The sequence below is a fragment of the Malania oleifera genome, chromosome 11 (genome assembly GCF_029873635.1).
Source record: "Malania oleifera isolate guangnan ecotype guangnan chromosome 11, ASM2987363v1, whole genome shotgun sequence".
Classification (NCBI taxonomy): domain Eukaryota; kingdom Viridiplantae; phylum Streptophyta; class Magnoliopsida; order Santalales; family Ximeniaceae; genus Malania; species Malania oleifera.
The window spans coordinates 9184334-9207310 of NC_080427.1; the positions used below are offsets into that span (position 1 = coordinate 9184334).

A 22977-nucleotide genomic window follows, 5' to 3' on the forward strand; every position below is an offset into this window, starting at 1 on the left:
AGAGGTCCAAAAAACCTCAAAGGAGGTTGATGCATTTTTCCCTTGATAACATAGGTTTAAAGCCTTGAATAGGAGGGTAACTAGGTCCTTGTTTCTAGTAATCCAGACATTAATCCTTACCAATGCCTCCTTTGTCAATTTCTCTTATTTGTAAATTACACATGAACAAATTTTGGGTGATGCTAACTCTAGCAAAGATACTGAATCAGATTATTTACAATTTTATATAGCCAAAGAGACAAGATTTGAGAGTACTCTGGAACCAATGGAGATATAAGATTTGCTGGAAAAGAGAGGGAATTAGATTAGTAACTCCTCTTAGTATGGATGTGACGTTTGTTGCTACACCTAGGACATATGTGAGACAGGAACAAAAAACAAAAGGAAACAAAGAACAAAAAAAAAACAATAAATAAAAACAAAAAAGGTGATGGAGGAACTAGAAAAGACTTCAACTACTATTAATTGTGGTGTTGGTGGGGGGGGGGGGGGGACAATAGAACAAGATGGGGAAGTAAGGTTTGGATAAGAATACTTATTGGAGCGGTACAGGCTTTGAGGATCCTATTGAACGTGATAAAGTCAATGAAGTTATTTGTAAGACTTCACATGATATTGTTGTGTTTCCAGAACCAAAATTGGAGAAGGTTGATGGTTTGACAGTTAGAAGTATTTAGGAATCAAGGGTTTAACTTCTGTGTCAGTCCTTCCCAAAGTGAATGAAAGAGGACAATGGTGGTTATCTCAGTTTATAGTCCTCATTGTCCAAGCTTTAGGAGCTTCATGTAAGAGCTTTCTGCTGTCTACTCTGTCTTCTCCCAACTGATTATGATTAGATCTTTTAGTGAGGAATTGGAGGGCTGCTCTAGAATTACGACATGAGGGGTTTTGAAGGCCAATTATAGATTGTAGCTTGAGAGATATTCCAATTTCTAAAGCATAATTTCCTTGGGTTGTTGCCAGTCATATGTCAACTGTGGTGCAGATTGACAAGTTTTTGTTCACTACACAGTTGGGAGAATGCGTACTTGGTTTAACCCATGAGTTACTCCTCATAGTGATCAGATCATTGTCTTTAGTCCTTGGGTTTAGTCCACTGAGATGGAGCCCAATGCTGCTAAGATTTGAAAACATGTGGATGTCTCATTCCATTTTAGAAAAAGGCATCGTGGGATAACTCGCTCTCCCTGCAGAGCTCTCATCCAGAGGCAATTCATCCCCCAAGCCCCTTGAGCAAGTCTCAAAAAGCCCTAACCAGTCCTTCAATCCCTAAATTCCTGGCTCATTATACCATCTATTAACCTCACAATTCCAGATCATTAACTCAGTCCCTCTTCATCCCATTTTCAAATCTTTCTGACAAACACCTACCATTACAATCATGCCCTAGAGATGATAGAGACAGTGATGGACTCTTGCACAACAAGAGAAGATCACCTACAACAGCAGGAGGACGAAGAAAATGCCCAGAAACTTGCAGAGTAGACATTAGCAGGGAAAGTGGTAGGTGAGGAAACCATAAACAAACATGCTGTAAAGAGTACACTACTGAGAGCATGGATAAATATGGCAAGGTCTTGATAACAGATCTAGGTCCCAACACATTCTCCTTCACTTTCCAAAGGAAGGAGAAGAAAACCAAGGTGCTCAAAGGAGGTCCATGGTCGGTAATGGGGAATTTACTAGTCTTGCAAGAATGTAAATCTCAGATGACAATTGAAGAACTACTGTTTGACAAATGCCCTTTCTGAATCCAGATCAAAGAATTACCACCAGCATTTATTAACAAAATGAATGTTGAAAGAATCGGTGAACTGGCGGACACAATGATGGAAGCAGAGTTGCCAAGTTCTCTGTTGTTGCCTTGGAGAAAGCACAATAGAATAAGGGTTCAAATAGATCAGTGGAAACCATTAAAGACAGGTTTCTGGCTGAAAAGGAAGGGCAAATGCAATGTCTGGATTAATTTCAAGTATTAAAGATTGTTGGACTTCTGCTATCAATGTGGAAGAATTGGGCACACAGATAGTAAATGTTTAAAGAACTAGATATGCAGAATGAAGAAAGTGAAAGGGATTACAGTCCACAATTGTGAGCTCTACCATGGAAAAGTAAAGTGTGGGAGAGAGGAGATTCTAATCACTCAGAGGCAGGAGAGGAATTCAATCTGCAAAGAGAGCCACAGTCAGAGCCAACGGCGGCACGTGACCAAACCTCAGTCCAGGCAAGAGGGGAGAAGGAATGTAACCACATGCAGCTAAAGAATATTCTGGACAGCCGTACACAACCAGGTGGCACTACAGGTAGGGAAAAAACAAAAGAAAAGGTGAGACAAATTTGATAACAAAAAACTAAAAGGAAGAGAATAGAAGGGATAGATAATGGTAACAAAAAATGGGCCTTGCTCACAATAGTAGTGAGGCCCTCAAAGCTGAGAGCTCCAATGCCCACAAGCACACAAAATCGAATCCACCATAAGAGGCCTAAATTTTAGAAGTAAATGAAGGCCAAGAGGCCCACTGGGAGATGAGGAAGGATAGTACAATGAGGCCCAAAAAGATAGTTAAAAAGGTGAATGAAATAACTGAACAGAGGAGCTTTGGCTCTCTACCAGATCTTTTCAATAAGCTATGCCTCGAAAGAAGATTTGAAGGGACAAACCAAACCAGCTGCAAATGGGGTAGAGGAGAAAATGGGAAAATCAAGCACTGTCTAGAAGAGGAATGAATGGAGAAAGTGATAGAGGCTAGGAATAACACAATCAACAAAACCTCAACAACGGTTCAGAGGTCTATTACAAGATTCAACGGAGTATAGAGTCTTGAACAAAATGCTACCACACACCCTGTTTCAAAGCAAGGAATAGATATGGCTGAGGAGGCGGGCCTGACCTTGCCCACATGTCACCATGATCATATTGGCCTAGAATTGTTCAGTGGGCCATGCCTTGACAATTCAAAAAATAAAGGCCTTGGTGAGTACACACAAACCAGATATATTTTTTATTTCAGAATCTAGATGCCCAGAAGAGAAAATGAAAAATATACTAAGTAGTCTTAACTTCGATGCTTTTACATTGGTTAATCCAATTCGGTCAAAAGGAGTTCTCTGCTGTGGATAAAGATAGAACTTTTAAATCGATGTTTTACTGAAGGAAAAGAAAGTGATATCCCTGCTGATAAATCATGGCAGAGGACCCTGGATGATGAATTGTGTTTATGGTCCTCATTACAAAGATTATGTTGCCTACTGGAAGAAAATTGGGAGAATACTCAAAAAGTTCACAGGTCCTATACTATGTATAGGAGATTTTAATTGCATTTACAGAAAGGAAGACAAAAAAGGAGGCAGAGAAAAGTATCCTCGTCTAAAAGAGGGCTTTACAATCTCATGGAGGAGCACGGGCTCATCAACCTTGGTTTCTCAGGCAACCCTTTTACTTGGACAAACAAAAGAGCTAGTCAAGCAAACATCTAAGAAAGACTAGATACGGGAGTTGCTAACATAAAGTGGAGGGCTGAATTTCATAAAGCAACAGTGAAACATCTACCAGCTATACAATCTGACCACAACCCTATTCCATTGGACACAACTGGAGACAATAACAACTTCCCAAAGCCTTTTAAGTTTGAATGGATGTGGACAAGAGACCCAGTGTCTTATGAAGTCATACAGCATGTTGGAAGGAGAGAGTCAAGGGCTCAACAGGCCTAATTCTTTGTAAAATGATCAAAAGCACTAAAAAAGCTCTCAAATTTTAGGAACAAGGAGCATTTCAGCAATTTAAAGATCAAGTTACTAAAGGACAAGCTAAACAGAGTACAACAACTCCCACCCTCCAGAAAGAACTTGAGCCTAGAGAAAGAGCCCTGCATGCAGCTTGAAGAACAACTGATTAAGGAAGAGCTACATTGGAGGCAAACCTCGAGAATCAGATGGATCATGGAAGGGGATTCCAATTCAAAATTCTTTCACCCATACACTATCACCAGAAGAAGAAGGAATACAATATATGCGCCAAAAAAATAAAATTGGGAATGGAACTATGCTGGGGAGGAGATAAGAGATGAATTCATAAGTTTCTTTACAAAATTCTTCAAAAGCTTTAATCCATGTTTCCCTGCTAACCTGGATAACTTGATCAATCCTTGCATCACTCTAGAGGATAATAAGGAACAAGTGGAACCTCCAAAAAAGGGGGAGCTCTGGAACATAAGTGTGTGAAATGAACCCCCTGAAAGCCCCAGGTCCAGATGGGATGTCAGGAATATTTTATATAACCTACCACGTGGTTGTGCGAAGGGATGTTGTTGACATGATTCAATGTTTCTTCAGATATGGCAGAATCCTTGAGGAGATCAATCATACTAACATTGTGCTGATGCCAAAAAGCACCACGGCTTGTAATGTCCAACAATACAGACCAATCAGCCTATGCAATGTGAACTACAAGATCATATCTAAGATCCGGTCAAACTGGCCGAAGCCACTAATGGATAGGCTCATCTCTCCTTTCCATGCTGCATTTATCAAGGGCAGGGCTATTACAGATAACATAAACCTGGCCCAGGAAATATTGCACATCTTCAACAAGAAGAAAGGAAAGGTGGTCTTATGGGGATTAAAATTGACCTATGTAAGGCTTATGATAGAATGGAATGGGATTTCATCCTTAATATCTTGAGATGCTTTGGATTCCACAATAAGTTTATCCAACTTATACACCATTGTATTACCACATAATCTTTCCCCCTGCTCATCAATGAGGGACCTTTAGGATACTTCAAACCAGAAAGGGGACTGAGACAGGGGAACCCCCTTTCACCTTACCTTTTCATCCTGGGTATAGAGCTTCTCTCAAGAATGCTTCTTGGTGAAGAAGAGCAGAGAGAAATTCAAGGCATCAGAATTGCAAGGAATTGCCCCACAACCAACAATCCCCCCTTTGCTGATGATTTGTTCATCTTTAGTAGGGAAAATGATAAGAACATTACAGTTATCAAGGAGATCCCAGAGGTCTTTGGAAGCTGGACTGAGCAAACCACTAATAAAGAGAAGTCTGGCATAACCTTTAGTAAAACACAGACGTGGAAGTAGCTAGGGCAATCAGACAAACGCTGGGGCTTAAGAAGCTCAAGGAAAATGCTAAATATCTAGGAGTTCCTCTTCTGCTGGGCAGACCCTAAGGCCTCTCATTTCCAACATGTTACAGAAAAGATTAAAGTGAAGCTTAGTGGATCAAAATCCAAAGTCCTATCCTATGCAGGCAGGAGCACTCCTCTGAAGTCTGTGGATATGGCCATGCTCCATAACTGGGACAAACTAAGAAGTAATTTTTGGAGGGGGAATTTCTCAGTTAAGGAACAAATCTTTAAATCCCATCTGCTGGGAGAAGTTGTGCACTCCAAAGCAGATTGGTGACCTACGCCTTAGAAGAATGAAAGACATAAATCATGCCTTCCTCTAAAAATCAAGCTGGCAAATTATCTCAAATAACAAATCTAAGTGGGTATCCTTATTTCAGCAAAAACACTGTCAGAGACATAACTTTCTTCATGTTCAAGAATCTACCCCCCGATTCTTACCTCTGGATAACCCAGCTCCAACGTAGAGATACTATCAGGAAAGGAGCCTGCTGCTTAGTTGGTACTGCTGATAACATAAATATCTGGAAATATCCGTGGATACCAACACTAACAGGTTATATACCTGATCTTAAGCAGAAAGTCAGGACTCTTCCCACTTATCCGGGTGAGATTATCATCAAAGCTGAGAATAGATGGAGGAACTACTAAGGAACCTCTGATGACTCTACTTGTGGAAAGATCAGACAGATTCCCATTCTTCTGAGGGATAGGGAAGATGAGGTGTCGATCCTTAATCAAAGAGGAGCTTTCACAGTGAAGTCTGCTTACTCGACAGCCCGAACTCGAAGTGATAGATTCAGGGTCTCACCGAACTCCTTCCCTTGTAAAAAATTGTGGAGACTCAATATTCATGAAAGACATAAAATGATGCTTTGGAGAGTGGCGAAAAATACCATCCCTACTAGAGGAATGCTCGGTATCAGAATAGAATTACATGACTTAAACTGTCCTTTGTGTGGCTCAATAACAGAAACCTCATTGCACTTGTTCTTTTGAATGTCAGATTGCTAGATTGTTATGGTTTTCCTTTCGGGGCCTTAGAATGGATGATATGGACATCACTTCCCCCAGTCATTGGCTTGAACTGATTATCAATCAGAATCATCACATCACCCATAACCATCCAGAGACCTCGTACCTTCCCCTGTTTACAGCGATTATATTCAAAAAAATCTGGTACACCAGGAACCAGGTTGTTTTTCTAGGGAAAAGCCATCGACCACCTCAGGCTTAAGAGCGACATCTCCTCCCAATTTTCTGAATTTAGGGGATACCTACCTCAACACCACCACAGTGAAGATAGTCCTAAAAAGCAAGCTGGTTTATGGAGTTACCTCCTAGACACTACACCAAGATAAACTTTGATGCAGCCTTCAGGGAACAATCTTCTACGGCTTCTCTGGCATACGTGGCTAGGAACGACCAAGGCCACATGCTGAAAGCTTGGACCTCTTCAGGCCCTGCAAATGATCCCCTGATAGCAAAGGCCAATGCCTGACTCCTTGCTGTCAAATGTGCAATAGCAGAAAACTTTTTGAAACTGATTATAGAAGGAGAGGTGAAGGTAGTGATTGATGAAATTAACAGGAAGAAAAGTTCAAAATTTTGGAGAATCCGCCACAGTATTGAGAACATAAAAGACCTTATAGACTCCAGGGCTGTGGCTTGGCACTTTACCCCAAGGGAAGCTACCCATACAGCCCATAAGCTTACAACATGGGCAGCTAGAGAAGGTTTCAAGAAAGTCCAGATCTTCGATTAGCACAATGTCCCTCTTCCTCCTACGACAATCTCCACAGTTTCAGATTCCTATGATAGTTAGGTTGCTTTTCCTTCAGCTGTTTTTTGCTTTCTTTTCCCTTTCTGTTCTTCTTTGTTTGTGCTCTGTATTCTTCTAGTTATGGCTCAGCTAAAAGATTAAAAAAAAAAAGAGTGGTGGGATGAGTGTGTAATAGAGAGCTGGGAGAAGTTCTTCTTCATGAGGAAATTGAAGTTTGTGGAATGAAGAAGCTGGATGAACAGAAGTCCAGGATAGGTGTGGGCTTGGAATGGCTTGGGCTGAGTACTAACTACTACATTGCATCTTGGCCAATTAACAAACACTAAGGGGAATCGCAATCGGAATGGTTGATTCCCATTCCTAAGGTTTGTTTTACAAATTTACAGTAACCTTATTCTGATTCCCATTCCAAGTAGGAATGGGATTCCCCCTTGTACTTACATTTGATTCCCGACTTTTACTCTAGAATCAAATCCTGATTCTTGGAAACACAGTATTTATCATAATATGATAATTTATATAATATAATATAGTATATATTACATAAATTTAAAAATTAATATTAATGTTATGATATCATTATTAATATGTAAAATATTATTATATATATTAATATAAATACTAAACCATCATTATAAATATTTTTTATTATTACATTTTATAACATATAAAAATTAATATACCAATATTAGATGTTAAAATATTACAATATACTTATGGTATGATTATTGATTTATTATACTATTATTTATAATCTTAAAAATAAAATAAAATAAAATAAAAATATTTATTATTATCATCAATTATAAATATATAATAATAAAATTTAATAATGACATAGTAATAGTATAGAAAAAATAAAATACTATTTTATATTTAATATACGCAGGCACGTATATATTATAATGTAGCATTAATAAAATATATATTATATAAATATAGAAAATAATATTAATATAATACTACATATAATATAATATATATTACATAAATCTAAAAAATAATAATAATATTACGACAGCATTAAATATAAATATATAATAGTATTTTATATATTATAATATAAAATATTTTAACCATTATTATTAATATTTACATTATATATAATAATATTATAACACATAAAAAGTAATAAAATACTATTGTGTAATAAAATATAATACTATGGTAGTTGTACATTATATTATCAATTAATATTATTAATATCATTAATACAATTATATAATAATAAATTTTACTAATTATATAATATAAAAAAGGAATGAAATACTATTGTGTAATAAAATAAAATGTTATGGTGGTTGTTTTATTATATTATTATTTTATATTAAATAATAAATTATGTTATAGTGTTATAATATATGAGATTTTTATTTACATTTAATAAATTACATAATAAAATATAATACTCATAAAATATAAGATAAAATATAATATTAATAATATAGTTAAAACAAAAATAAAAAAAATATGATAAAATATAATACCCAAAGTATAATCAAGTACATGATTATCAAAATGAATTTATTGCAAAAAAATATTTATTATATAGCTTAATAAGATAATATTATGTAATAATTATATTTATAATATTATTATTTCATATTAAATTAATTAAATAAATATTTTATACTAACTAAACTCATTTCCGATTCCTATGTCTATACATACCAAACACTATAATACGATTTCGATTCCGATCTTGTTTCGAACCAAACATAAGAGAGGAATCTGATATTCCTTTTTTGATTCCAGTGAATTCCAATTCCAATTCCAATTCCAACTATGAACTATAAAGGGTTTTCTTTGGTTAACTCTGTAGGTCAGCCCGGGGCTCCTCTTTAGAGATAGAACAATTTCCAAATCATATGCTTTAGAGTCCAATTTTAAGGCCCTAATAGTCCATATAGCAATTAATCCCATTTTAACTAATATAAAGCAGAAACGGTTTTGGATTTCCCTAAAACGACTATTTCATGAACAAGGGAAGGGAGATCAAGTGTATATCCTTAGCATGAATCCAGTAATTTTCAGAATAAAGCTCTTGATACCCAAACAAGAGGTCTTGATTTGTCCACAAATAAAATCAGAACAGGTAATTCTATCATCTTAGCTAATGGTTCCAGATCAGCAGTATAATAAGAGGATAGCAATCATGAAGTGGAGCAGTCCAGAAAACATGGGATTTCAAACAAGGTCCAAGCTAGCCAATCATGTTTGCACAAAAGACAACCAGGGGAACATTGATGGTGTGCTGGATAACTCTATTGGTGATGGGAAGAGGTCAGTTGAGATGCTATGATCAGTAAGTATATTCTTGTCTAATGGTAGCACCTGCAAGTGTTTAAATGAGAAAACATTTTGAAGAGAAACATGTCATTTTGTAATCTCTGATACAGTGATGTCAAAGTCTTTGAGAAGAAAATTCTGAGAGACATTTATGCATTGTGGAAACTCTGGAGGCTTGGCGGATCGAATCAGGAGGGAAAGAATGTGAGCAAGGTTGTTCTATATAGAAGAAGGAATGGGGTGATGAGTCTGAGAGCGAGAGTGACACTGACAGTGAATTTTCGTGGCATTGAAAGTGAATTTTCCTGTATCACTGCTTTATTAGTGGATGAGGTCCAGGAACAGTACAAATTTGCTGACTTCCTCTGACTTGGGTGGTGATATTTCCTATTTTCCATCACCACCTCTCAAAAGCCTATAAGGTATTCCTACTCTTATGGAATACGTCATGATAAAAAACAGGATTACCAACAAGATACTGATCAGACAATAAAAGGCTTTGATTGGTGTTCAATAAGACAATAAAGCAAGCACCTTTGTCACAGAGGCCTTTTGAAAAGGAAGAAGCAAGAAGGCTTGTAATTGAGATAGGCAAGGCCCCTAGGCCAGATGGTTTCATGATGGCTGTTTGCCAAGGATGTTGAAACATTTTGAGTGTGATCTCCTGAGGGTTCCTAGCGAGTTTTTTGAGAATGGATCAGTGGTAAGTATATTAAATCCACCATCATTACACTTGTGCCTAAGGACTATGCACAAACATTAGGGATTTTAGGCTCATTAGACGGGTAACCAGTATTAAAAAATACCAAGGTTCTCCATAACAGATTGGCTGAAGTGTTAGTGAACACCATTTCTCAAACTCAGTGCTTTTATTGGGGTCGCTAGATTTTAGATGCAGTCAAGCAGCCTTATTAGCTAAAGAGTTTGTGGAGGATGCTTGTAAAAAAGGAAGGAAAGGTATTGTTTTGAAATTGGATTTTGAGGAGTATGGTCATTCTTCTTGGGGTTAAGGTTATAAGGGGAGAGGGTTTGGCGATGAGATGGAGAAAGAGGATCATATGATGCCTCTCTTCTATAGAATTACTGTAATTGTGAATGGGGAGCCTAAATATTGGTTTAAAGAATCTAGCAGTGTTGGGCAGGGAGATCCACTTTCTCCGTGTCTCAGGTGGTTGATTTTTTAAGCAAGGCAAATTCGTAGAAATGGGGCTAAAGGGTTAATAAAAGGGATGCAGTGGGTTATGAGGACTTGTCTATTGAGCACTTACAATTTGCAAATGATGTAAGTACTGTTTTTCCATTCATTTCCTCTTGCTGCATCTGTTAAGCATGCCACCGGCGTTCATCCTAAGCCAAGATCAAACTCTCCATGAGATTCATGGTTGCATTACTCATAGCTTCCTTGTTCAAAGACAAAGTGGATTCCAAATTGGCCTTCATTCCAAGGCATAACTTGTATCATGCGTTTCATATTCACCTGGAATTTGCTCCTAGAAATATAGCAATCGCTGCCCCCTCATGTCAATCCCATGAGCCTCTTATCCATTCTCATTCGATCATGACTTTTGATATCCAAAAACTGCACAGCAACAGTCCGATGAGTGGGGAATGTTGGGGTGAACCAAAAAAATTTGGGTACAGCTGAATCTAAGTGTTGGCTAGCTAAATGTCCTGTAGTAAAAGAAATAGTTATGAACCCTGTAGACCATACTCATCAAGCTCCAGTGTAGAAAGCTAAACTTCCGTCGAAAGTAAAGGCATATGTGTGGACACCATACTTTATTTGAGTTAACACCAACAATGTCCAGCAGATTCGAAAATCATGTGTAGCTTTCCCCCCAATGTATGTGTTAGGTGTTATAACTTGTGCTACAAATGAGGATCACGCTTCTTTATTTCTTCATTGCCCTGTGCCTTGATGCTTGCAGAACAAATTTCTCAGTTTTCTAGTGAGTGTTGGGTTTGTCCTCGTTTTTTTGTGACTTTCTTGCTGATCGATTTTAGAGGCTTTGGGAAGGCAAAGTGAGAATGTCAAGGCAATGTGCAGCTTCTGCAATTAAATGGATTCTTTGACCAGAGAGAAATGCCTGGATTTTTCAAGATTGTGTTTCATCCATAGATTGATCTGTGATAGGATTGTTTTTTTGGGTTTCCATGATGGTGTTCTCTACAGGGGCTTTTTGCAGTACAGAATTCTCTAATGTCCTCTGTGATTGGTTGGGCTTATTAGCTTAATTTTGTTTTTCTTTTTGTAGTAGCTTCCTTTCGTTCTTTTTTTAAAAAATTTATATTTTGACGATTTGTCATCCTATTTGTACATTCTTCTATCTTGATGAATTTTTTTTTCGATTTAATAAAATTTAAAAAAAAACAGTCTTACAAATGTTTCAGAAATTATCAGATCTGAAGATTAATTTGACTGTGATTGGAGTTGCAGGTGCTAATACAGACACAACTTTTCTTTCTTTTTATACCTTGGTGGCAGGTTGTGGTCTTTTGAGCTGGGCCCTTAATTATTTATGTATTCCCTAGGAGGTAATCCTAAATCTTCTTTTTGGGGCCTGGGGTATGAGAAAATGTTAGGAGGTTGGATGAGTGGAAGGGGCAGACTTTACATTAGGCAATCAGATTATCCTCATTCAGACTTGTCTCTCTTCCACCCATTGCGTTATTGTACCAATTCAGGATGGCTCAAAAGCTTGAACAGCTAACGAGGGACTTCCTATCGCTAAGGGTGGGAGATACAAGTAGAGGTTATCTAGTGAACTGGACCGTGGTTTGTAGGTCTAAGAGAGGCTTGGCTTCCAATAACATTTCCTTGGTAGAAAATGGTTACGGCAGTTTCCGCCAGAATCTGAGTCCCGTTGACACATGATAATCTTTGTGTGGGTGGGCTTCAAGTGAATAGGTGGGATGTTAGAGTAGGGGCAATGTTACATTGTTACCTGTATAAGTACTTGGGTGTTAGTTTCACAGGTTTCACACCTCTTTTCTTTCTCATGCTCTCCCTAAAATCAGAAATGGGATAGGGTACACTTCTGAGAGGATAATTAGGTCAGCTGCTCTTTTTGTTTCAAGCATTTTCTCCATTTTTTCAATCATCCAGGTTGCATAATATTCTGATTTCTAACTTCTTACAGAGGGGAGTATGGAGTCTTGAGGACTTTCATTCTGCAATGAATCTGAACTAGAGGCAGACAGATGATATAATAGGTTCTTTTCACTTCTCTTTCGAGAGGGATAAGAGGAGTTGGGTTTTCAATAATTCAAGGAACTTTTCTTGGACATTTTTCACTCATTTAACTCACAGTCCAAATGCTATTTCTTTTCTCTTGTACTCTTCATGATTTCCCTGTTTATTATAATAAATAAATTAAACTCTTCTTGGACTCCTGCTCAGATTCAAACAAATAATAAAAACTAACTAGTTAATGAATACACGGTACATGATCCTCAGTCCATGTATTTGTTACTTCAGATAGCAGTACACCCTTTATAAGAACAAAGTAGTGGTAGTTAATTCATATTGCAAAATGGGTCAATGTTTCAATAACTTAGCTTTAATATTTTATTTTCTAAAAAGATTTGAAATTGTTCAGATCTACATTTGTTTATAAAACTCTGGTTGATTGTGCTTAAGAGGATCAATACTAATAACTTGTTGCAGATTAGGAGGCATTTAAAGGCTCTCTCTCCAAATATATATGTGCTTTGTTTTAACTGCTCAGAATCTACACCACATCTTTTCTTGCATTGTAATTTTGCATGGAAGGTTTTGAACAAGTTATTCAATTATTTTTGGAGAATGTTGGGTTTGTCCAAGGGCAGTGAAGGAGTTTTTGGCAATATCTTTGTCAACTTTGGTAGTAAGAAGGAAGGAAAAGCACTACGGATTAGTGCTTTATTTGCTGTATTTTGCGGTTAAATATTTAATGAAAACCAAAATGAAAAATTGATCTTGGAAGTGACAAATGGGAAGGAGACCAAAAATAGGAGACTTATTCACAAAATTAGAGTCCTTGAAGTTAAGATGGCGTTAAAAAAGATAAAAAGTGAAAAATTTATAGGACTAGCTAAAATACCAATTGAAGTTTGGAAATGTTTAGGGGATAAGGTTATATTTGGTTAACTAATCTATTCAGCATTATTATAAAAACCAAGAAAATTTCAAAGAATGGAGGAAAAGTACATTAATATCTTTATACAAAAACAAAGGTGATATTCAAAATTGTAATAGCTATCGTGGAATTAAGATTATGAGTCATACAATGAAATTATGGGAGAGGGTAATTGAACAAAATAAGAGTAGAAACGAGGTTCTCAAAAAATCAATTTGGTTTATGCTTGGGAGATCAACAGCATAAGCTATTTATATTGTAAGAAGTTTAATAGAAAAGGTTAGGGAAAATAAGAGGGACTTGTATATGGTTTTTATTAACCTACAGAAAACATATATTAGAATACCTAGGGAAGTTCTTTGGTGGGTCTTAGAAAAGAAATAGGCTTGCAATAGATATACCAAGGTCATTAAGGATATGTATGATAGAGTACTAACTAGCGTTAGGACTATAGGAGGGCAATCTAGAGATTCTCCAATCATAATAGGTGTACATCAAGGTTCTACTTTGAGTCTTTATCTTTTACTTCAGTGATTGATGAACATACTAGAAATATCCAAAATGAGGTCCATTGGTATATGTAATTTACAAATGATATTGTATTGATTGATGATAGTAGGAGTTGAGTGGAATCTAAGTTATAAGTTTGGAGAACTGCATTAGAGTCTAAAGGTCTTAAGATAAGTAGGAATAAGATAGAATATACGAAATTTAATTTCTATAATATAAGGAGTAGTAATAGAGAGAAGATTAAACTTGATAATCAAGAAATTAATAGTACTAATAAATTTAGATATCTAGGATCTATTATGCAAGTGGAAAGGGATATCGAGGAAGATGTAGACTTTTAGTACATAGAATTAAAATAGGTTGGGTAAAATGGAAGAGTGCGTCAGGTGTGTTGTAACCTTGGAATTAAAAGGAAAATTTTATAATATGGCTATAAGATCGGCTATGCTTTATGGTTCAGAATGTTGGACAACTAAGAAACAACATGTACAAAATGTAAAAGTTGTTGAAATGTAAATGTTAAGGTGGATAAGTTATATAACATTAAAAAAATAAAATAAGAAACAAACATGTACACAATAATTTAGGCATAGCACCGGTCGAAGACAAGATAAGGGATGGGCAACTTAGATAGTTTGGGCATTTGAAACGCATGCCTAGTAGAGCACCTGTGAGGAGGAGTGAGTTAGTTATTGTTTTTTGCATGAAAAGGAGTAGGGGTGGGTATAAAATAACTTAGAATGAAGTAGTGAGGAAAGATTTAATAACCCTTAATCTAATAGAGGAAAATGCTCTCGACTTGGTGAATTAGCTAAAAAAGATTCATGCAGCCAACCCGGCGACCCCACCTAATGGAACTAAAGGCTTATTGTTTTTGTTATTGCTGTTATTGTTTTATTTTCAGGGAAGAAATTAGCATTTTTGTTGGTGTGGGAGAAGAATCATTTTCTAGATTCTCTATGGTGCATGGGTGATGCTAATTTCGAGGACATATGCTTCTCAGATATTCAGCGCAATGGGCATTCTCTGTTGTCCTCTTAGGCTGTATTGGTTTCCTTGGGCTGTTTTTTTACACTTTTTAGTTCTCTTATTTTGTTTTCTCTGGGGTTCCCAAGACTTTGTTAAGGATACGTCCCTTCTCCTGGTTGTACATTCTTTTTCTATTTAATGAATTTGTTTTGCTATAAAAAAAAAGTTACTTTCATTTGATTAATTTTTTTCCCCATAACAACTTTAGTATTCCACGTAGCATAAATAAGAACTAGCAAATTATTTATAGAAGGTACAAAGAAATGCACCTGGATAAAGAGTGCAGCTCTTGCAGCTTGCCTCGCATAATTGCGAAGCTCCCTTTCCTGGGATACCTTCTCGAGAAGGGCATCCCTCGTGATTTCCTTTGCACTGGCTCCCCTCAACGATACCTGATTCAGGCTCAAGAACAGTATGCATTCAAAATTAACTAACTGCACAATTAAGAACTAAAAATTAAAAAACTCAACAAAACAAATGCCGAATGACTAAAGCAATGAATTCTGAAATTAATCCAGAAAAATAATTGAAATTCTGAATATCATGACTTTTTTTGGGGAAGAGAGAGAGAGAGATTCCACTCAATAACTAAATACGAAGTAAGGCAATTTCAGTGGCATTCATGGGATTTTGGGATCCCAATTGAAGGGGAAAAAAAAAACTAAAATTCAGGTATCTTAATTTCTTATATTTGTGCTGCGCTTTCTGACCATCCGAATAAAGAATGAAAGGAAAGTTCTAAAACATGGCAGTTCTGGGAGCAAGATCACATTAGTTTCCGTTTATAGACCCGGTTTCGGATGAAAAATTCTCTAACAAATGTAAATGCATGGATTTTAAAAACTTTCACTTGTTAAGCTCGAGATCATCGAGGACAAGTAATATGCAGAGAGAGAGAGAGAGACGGAGAGAAAAAACCTGGTGTTTGCGATGTTCGCCCATGGAGGCCGTCGATAGTTCGAACAGGGTTTCGATCTCGGAAAGTAAGACTGGCAGTGGCAGCTTTCCCTCTCGTAGTCTCGTTAGAGACCCTACATCGATGGAAAACTGGGAATGGAGATGTAGAGGTCGTGGAGAAAATTTGCAGTAGCACTTCCTAGAAATTTTAGACATGAAAAAAAAAAATCAAATGTTAGTTATGAATAAAAAATTAAAAATTTATTTTACTGATTTAATTTTTTTCTTATTTTTTTAATAATTAGTCATAATAATTTAACTCTTTTCTAAAATTGTTTAAGTATTTAATGGAACTTTAAAATAATTAATAAACAAAATAATATAATTTTTAAGATTAATAATAATAATTATACAATATACACGGTGCACTGGCTATAATATAATATTTTTTAATAACTAATCTATATTTATGTTAGATATTACTCTATCGTGTATTACAAATTGTTTCTCACTATATAATTCAAAGAAAAATTATAATACAGCACGTCGCTTATTTTAAACACTAATTTAATCTCATGATTTTATATTTTTTATGCCAAATAATCTTAAGAAAAATTATAATAATTTATTCTAAAAACTTCTCCAGATTATATTTTATATTTAAATCTACATTTTTTAATATAGTTTTAAAAAATGTTTGATGTGTTCCTAAATATGTTTATTTATTTGCCCATTTACCTGTGCTATGTTCCTATTTACTCCACAATTATCACTTCTTATTATTGTACGGAGTTACACGCGATATATTTGATATTTTAGGAAATCGGAGTTTAAATCGAAGAGTTATGCAGTACAAGGAGTTAATGCAGCAATTTGGAAGCACAATGCTCGACCAAGTGCTCGACTAGGTCTCCATGGCCTTGACTCAACTACAGAGAATTTCTCTAATCGCACATGTAGTACGACCAAGAAGTCACAATGGGCGGCCAAGTTGAGCTAGAAAACTCTAGAGTGCTAGTTAACAGCAAGTTCAAAAAGACCCTCGACCAGGGCGATATCAGGAGACCTTAGATGTATGACCTGGTCGACTATGTCATCGACTAAACACATAAATAATTGAAGATTTTCGAAAATGTGTCGACTAGGACGTGACGAGGAGACACTAGCAGTGCGACCAGGTTGACTTTGGTTGACTACAGAAATTTGTTTCGCGAGATTATTGCGGATTGTTTCCTAATTTGAATTGGAGCGCATGTAAATCCTAAGGAGTATTGATTGAAACTTATGGCAGATAATAGGGAGTTCTTTTGGGTTCTTTGAGTCTTCTTTTGGCTGTCAAGCCGTGGATTGTTCTTAGGTTTTCGAATTGTGGAGTTTTAAGTTTTCGTTTTTGCTTTGTTTTGATTCTGAATTTCAATAAAAGCTAAGTTTACATTCATTTTTATCATCTTGTCTTTATGTTTGCTTGCATGCATGATGAGTAGCTAATCCCCCGATTCTCCAGTTGTGATGAAACCCTAAGTTAGATTCGCGAAGCTAGGGTTTAGTTGATTGTTCATACTTGGGTATGGTTGCATGATGTTATTTAGACTTTTCTAAATTAATTTTCATAATCAAAGTACTTAGATTAGAGTGGACCAAGCCTAATCTATGTTCATGCAACGGGATTAATAGAAAGGAATCCATGTTCACTAAATAGGGTATACCCAGTTCTCTCGATTGTGCTTCGGATGATTGGTGCAAACCCGGATACGCTATACTACAAGAGCGTATTACTTGACTTTGTTTAGGGTTCATCCTATGCGTTCATATTAGGATGAACCGTTGAAATCCCATTATGGACAATGGACCAAACCTTAGTTATTGCGAATTAACGACTTAGGGTGGATTCATAACCGAGGAATCAATATTCCATAAGACCTTCAACCTTCATTAATTTGCTTTCATAGTTTTAAATATTAAATCCAAAATTCAACTTTTTCTTTTTATTTCTAGCGCAGTGAATTAGATTAATTTGGTACACCACTACATTGAGTCTTTGAGGATCGACGCCCGACTTACTCATTGTTCTACCAAACTTGGGAGTGATTAAGTTATAAATTTTATCTTTGGTAGTTAAGGATCCAAGCCTTGGCGAAGCTACTAAATTTTGGTGTCGTTGCTGGAAACTCACTTACGGTAGTGAGCCGAAATTAGTGTAGTTTACTATGTGATTTTTATTTTTATTTTCTCTGTTATTTCATTGTTTTTTTTATTCTAAGTCGTGATATTTTGTGCTAACTTGTTGTACGCAAGGTTTGAGATCTCTGGAACCTAAGTTAGTGCCTATTGACCCTGACATTGAGAGAACCCATAGGTTGGTTAGGAAGTTCGCTTCGAGTCCAGATTTAGCTGAGTCCTCCTACTCTAAAGTCATGGTCGAACGCCAATTGGTTCCGGCTCTCCATAATTAAAATCAAAATCTAGACCCTCCTGCTCTGCGTCGACCTACAGCAGTGGAGCAACCTCTTTGGCTTATGCAGGACTACTTCACTCCCAATGCATATACATCACTGTCTTGCATTAGGTTCCCAAATGTCGAGGCGGCACACAATTTGAAACCAAGACCCCCATCATCTCGATGCTTCCCAACTTCTATAAAAATTCCACTGAAAATCCTTATAAGCATCTAGATGAATTCCTCAAAATTTGCTCAAACATCTGTATCTCCAATTTTGGTGATGCCCTCTACCTTAGGCTATTTTTGTTATCTCTTAAGGACAAAGCCAAGTATTGGCTAAATTCTTTAGAACTGAACTCAGTGACCACGTGAGCCACCATGCAGCATGAATTTATTAGAAAAATACTTCCCATCGGGAAGACTAATCAGCTTAGGAAGGTAATCACTAGTTTTTCCTAGATAGACGGTGAGCAATTCTTTGAGACTTTGGAGCGTTTTAGGGACCTTCTACGTAAATGTCCACATCATCAAGTCCCTAGGTGGCAACTAGTCCAAACTGTTGACTTTTTGAGTTCGATCCCTGGTTTTGATTACGAAAAATCACATATTACTAATGTGTGTGCCTAGTACTTGAACAGGTCATTAATTCAGTACACACATATGAGAAAGGATTGTTGGAAGCCTAAAAGACTTAAAGATCATACTCCTGGCATACTCCATGGAGAATCTGAATAGCAGAAGAAATAAGAAGAAGATTCTTATTGTAAATGCATTTATGTTTTAAATTTGGTCTATAATAATCTATATAGGTCTGTAATAATCTTTGCATGTCATCCATGTAGGTAATTGTAAGCTCAACAAGACCGTAGTTTGACCATAGGGGGCTAAAGGACATTAGGGCATCGGTCGTCCAACGCCGAATTTTTGAGACTATCTCAAAATGGCCTTAGAAAATACCTTAGGTCCCTACACATATGCACAACACAGTTCCCATTCACATTCACAATCAAAGGATCAACTTGAAATGAAATTGAACATAATTGGCATAATTGTGAGAGGTCGGGCGACCGAACCCCAAGTGTTCAAAACACCTCGAGCGCCCAAACCGATGGGAAGTCAGCAGTTTGACCTAACTTCAGGTGACCAAACCAGAAGTGAACCTACCATCCACGGGCGACCGAAAAAGTGTCAGAACACTTTTCATCAACCCAGGCGCCCGAACCTTCGTGTTCAAAAAGGCCTCGGGCAACCAAACTTGCTAGTTCAGTTAACGGAATTTATATCCGGGCACCCGAACCATGAACATAATGTTTCCCGACTTTTGTTCAGCCATTCAAACCTATACTCGGACTACCAAACCTTTTAAAATGCCTTTTTGAGCTGAGTCTACTTGGGCGACCAAACTAAAGTTCAGCCACCCGAAACTTCGCGGGTTGCAAAATACTTACCGAGGTTAAAATGTTTTAAATAGGGTTAATTTTTCTAATGTGTTTTAAAACAATGCTAATAATACCCTACATGTCCTAAACGGTTATATTTTGGCCTTTGTCTATATATGGGTTCATTTGTGTGAATTAGCAACTAATTACGAAAATCATTAGCAAAAAATTCTCTTTATTTTCAAAATCCTACCTTGCCCAAATACTCTCAAATCTTCATTCCCTTGATACATTTTAGTAGTGTGAGAGCTTATTGATTGTACTTGTGATTACTAGATATTGTTAATACTCTCACAGTATTGTTTGATTATTTGATATTAATTTTGTAAAGTTTGGCTAAGTTTTATTTCACATATTTGAACTTTATAAATCAAGTTGGGATAAACTAGCAAGCTTAAGGATCTTTGCATTATCATTACAAGATTCATATAGCTTTGTTTTTGTTGTACAAAAATATTTCCCACAAGCTATAATATTTTTCAAACTAGTCTTGTGCTCATTGTATTGAAGGAAAATATTTTTGAGATAGTTTGAATATCTTATTAACATCTTTGAAACCCTGATTTGTTATTGAGATTTGATATAACTTGTTTCAAAGATATAGGTTGATTAGAACACTTTTGAACATTTTGGTGATCATATCTTGTTGAGTGTTGTTTGCACAAATATTCACATCACTGAGCTTACATTGCCTATACTGTTGATGTGCATGTGATTGATTATGTTTGGTACATATCTGCTTTACTGAGAAGCATAATCATTGTGCCTTGTCATATTGTGAAAATACTGTTGTATTCCAAGCGTGGCCTGAGGGGGCAGTAATCAAGCTTGATAAGGATTAACTGTAAAGGTTGAGGTCAGCCCTGTGCTAATTGACCTGATTGTTTAGGTGCCGCTCCACCCGTTAAGTGAGCTTTATAATGGTAATCCTTGTACTGGTGAGCCAAAACGAGGATGTAGGCAGTATTCGCCGAACCCCGATAACATATCTGCTGTTAGTTTATTTTTCGCAATTTACTTTCTGCACCTGTATGTTTACGTTTATTGTTTGAGTACTTGATTGGGTTTGCGATTACATAGAAAGACTCTAGGTTTGTGTAATTCTTATTGTTGTATTAAGTTAAACCTAGGAAGAATTTTTAAATACCTAATTCACCCCCCTCTTGGGATTACGATAAAGCTAACAACATTATATGAAGGATTGGCTGAGTGTGATCGATCTATGATCAACACATCCTATTGAGGTACCTTCTTTACAAAGCATGAAAATGAGGCGTGGACTCTCTTTGAGACCCTCGGTTGAGAATTCTCAGCAACACATCATTGTCGTTCGTAAAAATTCCCAAACTTCTTCTTCCCATTCTAAGGGAGTTTACGAGTTAGTAGCTAGTCGTGAGTTTGCACCCACTCTGCACACTATCATCGAGAAACATGATCAAGTCCTTTCCTTAGGACAACCATCTCAGCCGGTAGTGTGTGCAGAGTTGTGCATCATATGCTTCGACTCATCTCATGCTTGTTACACTTACCTCCATGCGCCTCCCATGTCTGAGTTTGTGCAATAGGAAGTTAAGTCCACCCACATTTGGAACGACACACTGGCCAATGATCTATATTCCACTAAGTATAATCATGAGTGGGGTCAACATCCTAACTTCTCCTAGAGGCCACAAGCTCCAGGATTTCCAACCCCAAGACCTCAACAATCACAAAATGCTCTCCATCCTCGATCGTTTCAAAATCATAATCAGCAAAATCCTTCAATGTTTGCTCTTTATCACCAAGCTTATCAACCATCACCTCCTTAATGATCTCAATATGATTGTTCTTTTTAGGAGACGGTGTTGAAAGCCCTTAAGGGTATCAAGGTAGATCGTCAGGTCGATCGGTACTTGCTTCATTCCCACTCTTAGTCCATAGTGTAGCTAGAGGCCACCTTAGGCCAACTAGCTACATCCTTGAGTATGCGGGAAGAGTGTAAGTTGTCAAGTCAACCTCTTGTTAACCCAAAAGGTCAATATGGGATAGAGAGTCATCCGGCTTCCGGTCATTCAACTTGCCATGAACAAGCTCAAGTTGTAACCACCCTTAGAAATGGCAAGGAGGTAGACAATAAGGTCGGGGAGAAGTCGGATTTAGTTAAGGGTAAGGAGAAGATGAGTGTAGATCCTATTGTTTCCTTCTTCAATCTAGTGAGTGATCTTGTGATGCCTGCCTCCTCTGATGATTTCAAATTGCCCCACTATATCCCAGCAGTACCATTTCTTGCAACTCTTCAATCAAATTATAAATCTAAAAAGAAATCCAATGTAGAGTCCATGATGGACACATTTAAGCAAGTCAAGATCAATTTCCCCCTCTTAGCAGCAATTAAGCAAGTGCTCGCCTATGCAAAATTCCTCAAGGACCTTTGTACCCAAAAGCGCAAATCTCTAGTGCACATGAACAAAAGAGTCCAATTGACCGAGAATGTGAGCTCCATTTTGTTAGGTCACATTCCCCCAAAGCCTAAGAACCCCGACACTACCATCATCTCATGTGTGATCAGATTACACCATCGATAGGGTCCTTTTGGATTTGGGAGTGAGTGTGAACCTACTTCCTTATTCGGTCTACCAACAATTTGGTCTAGGAGAGCTTAAGCCTACCCCAGTCACTTTGAGCTTTGCTGACCGATCTGTGAAAGTGCCCCGAGGTGTTGCTAAGGATGTTCTAGTGAAGGTCGATACATTCTATTTCCCAGTTGACTTCATTGTTTTAGACATGGAACCTACCAACCCAGCCAAAAAACATATATTTGTCCTCCTAGGTCGACCATTCTTAGCCATGGAAAATGCATGTATCTAGTATAGGACCGGTGTCATGGATATATCCTTCGTCAACATGAAGCTCAAACTGAATGTTTTCCGAGGCTCCCAAAACCCATCCTATATCAACCAATGCGTGGATGTAGACTCCCAACACCCATCTTATGAAGCTTAAACTGATCATTCTTACTTTTCACAAACACTGCCCCACGTATCTAGCAATTTCCTTCTTCATATTATTCCACCAAAAAGGCTCTCGTAAATCCCTGTACATCTTAGTGCTTCCCAGGTGTACTGTATAAAGGGAACGATGCATTTCCTCCAAGATAGTTCTTTTAATCTCAGCATCAATAGGTACACATAGTCTAGTACGAAATCTTAAGACTCCATCATCTGAGATATTAAAATTTATCCTTTTCCCCCTCTACTCCTTATCCACAATCTTTATCAATTCCACATCTTTTGTCTGAGCAACTTTAATTCTTTCCTATAAAGTGAGCTAAATTACCAGATTGGCGATG

General features: G+C 37.0%; 1 protein-coding gene and 1 non-coding gene across 6 annotated transcripts in view; both read right to left on the bottom strand.

Moving 5' to 3' along the window:
• LOC131168438 (E3 ubiquitin-protein ligase UPL7) overlaps positions 1-15980 on the bottom strand; it is a 90086-nt gene extending 74106 nt beyond the window's left edge. For 3 of the 5 annotated variants that reach the window (XM_058127861.1, XM_058127860.1, XM_058127864.1), the window contains exons 1-2: positions 15792-15964; positions 15143-15265 (exon numbers count right to left, since the gene is read on the bottom strand). In XM_058127861.1, the coding sequence (XP_057983844.1) occupies positions 15143-15265; positions 15792-15815 (147 nt within the window). In that variant the 5' untranslated portion in view covers positions 15816-15964. Of the gene's footprint in view, positions 1-15142; positions 15266-15791 lie in introns of all 5 variants that reach the window. The other 2 variants (XM_058127863.1, XM_058127859.1) reach the window with 2 other exon arrangements.
• Positions 15981-18637: 2657 nt separating this feature from the next.
• Positions 18638-18743, bottom strand: LOC131143541 (small nucleolar RNA R71). Its single transcript, XR_009133529.1, has one exon. It is a non-coding gene; the product is annotated as a small nucleolar RNA R71 (small nucleolar RNA).
• Positions 18744-22977: the final 4234 nt, after the last annotated feature.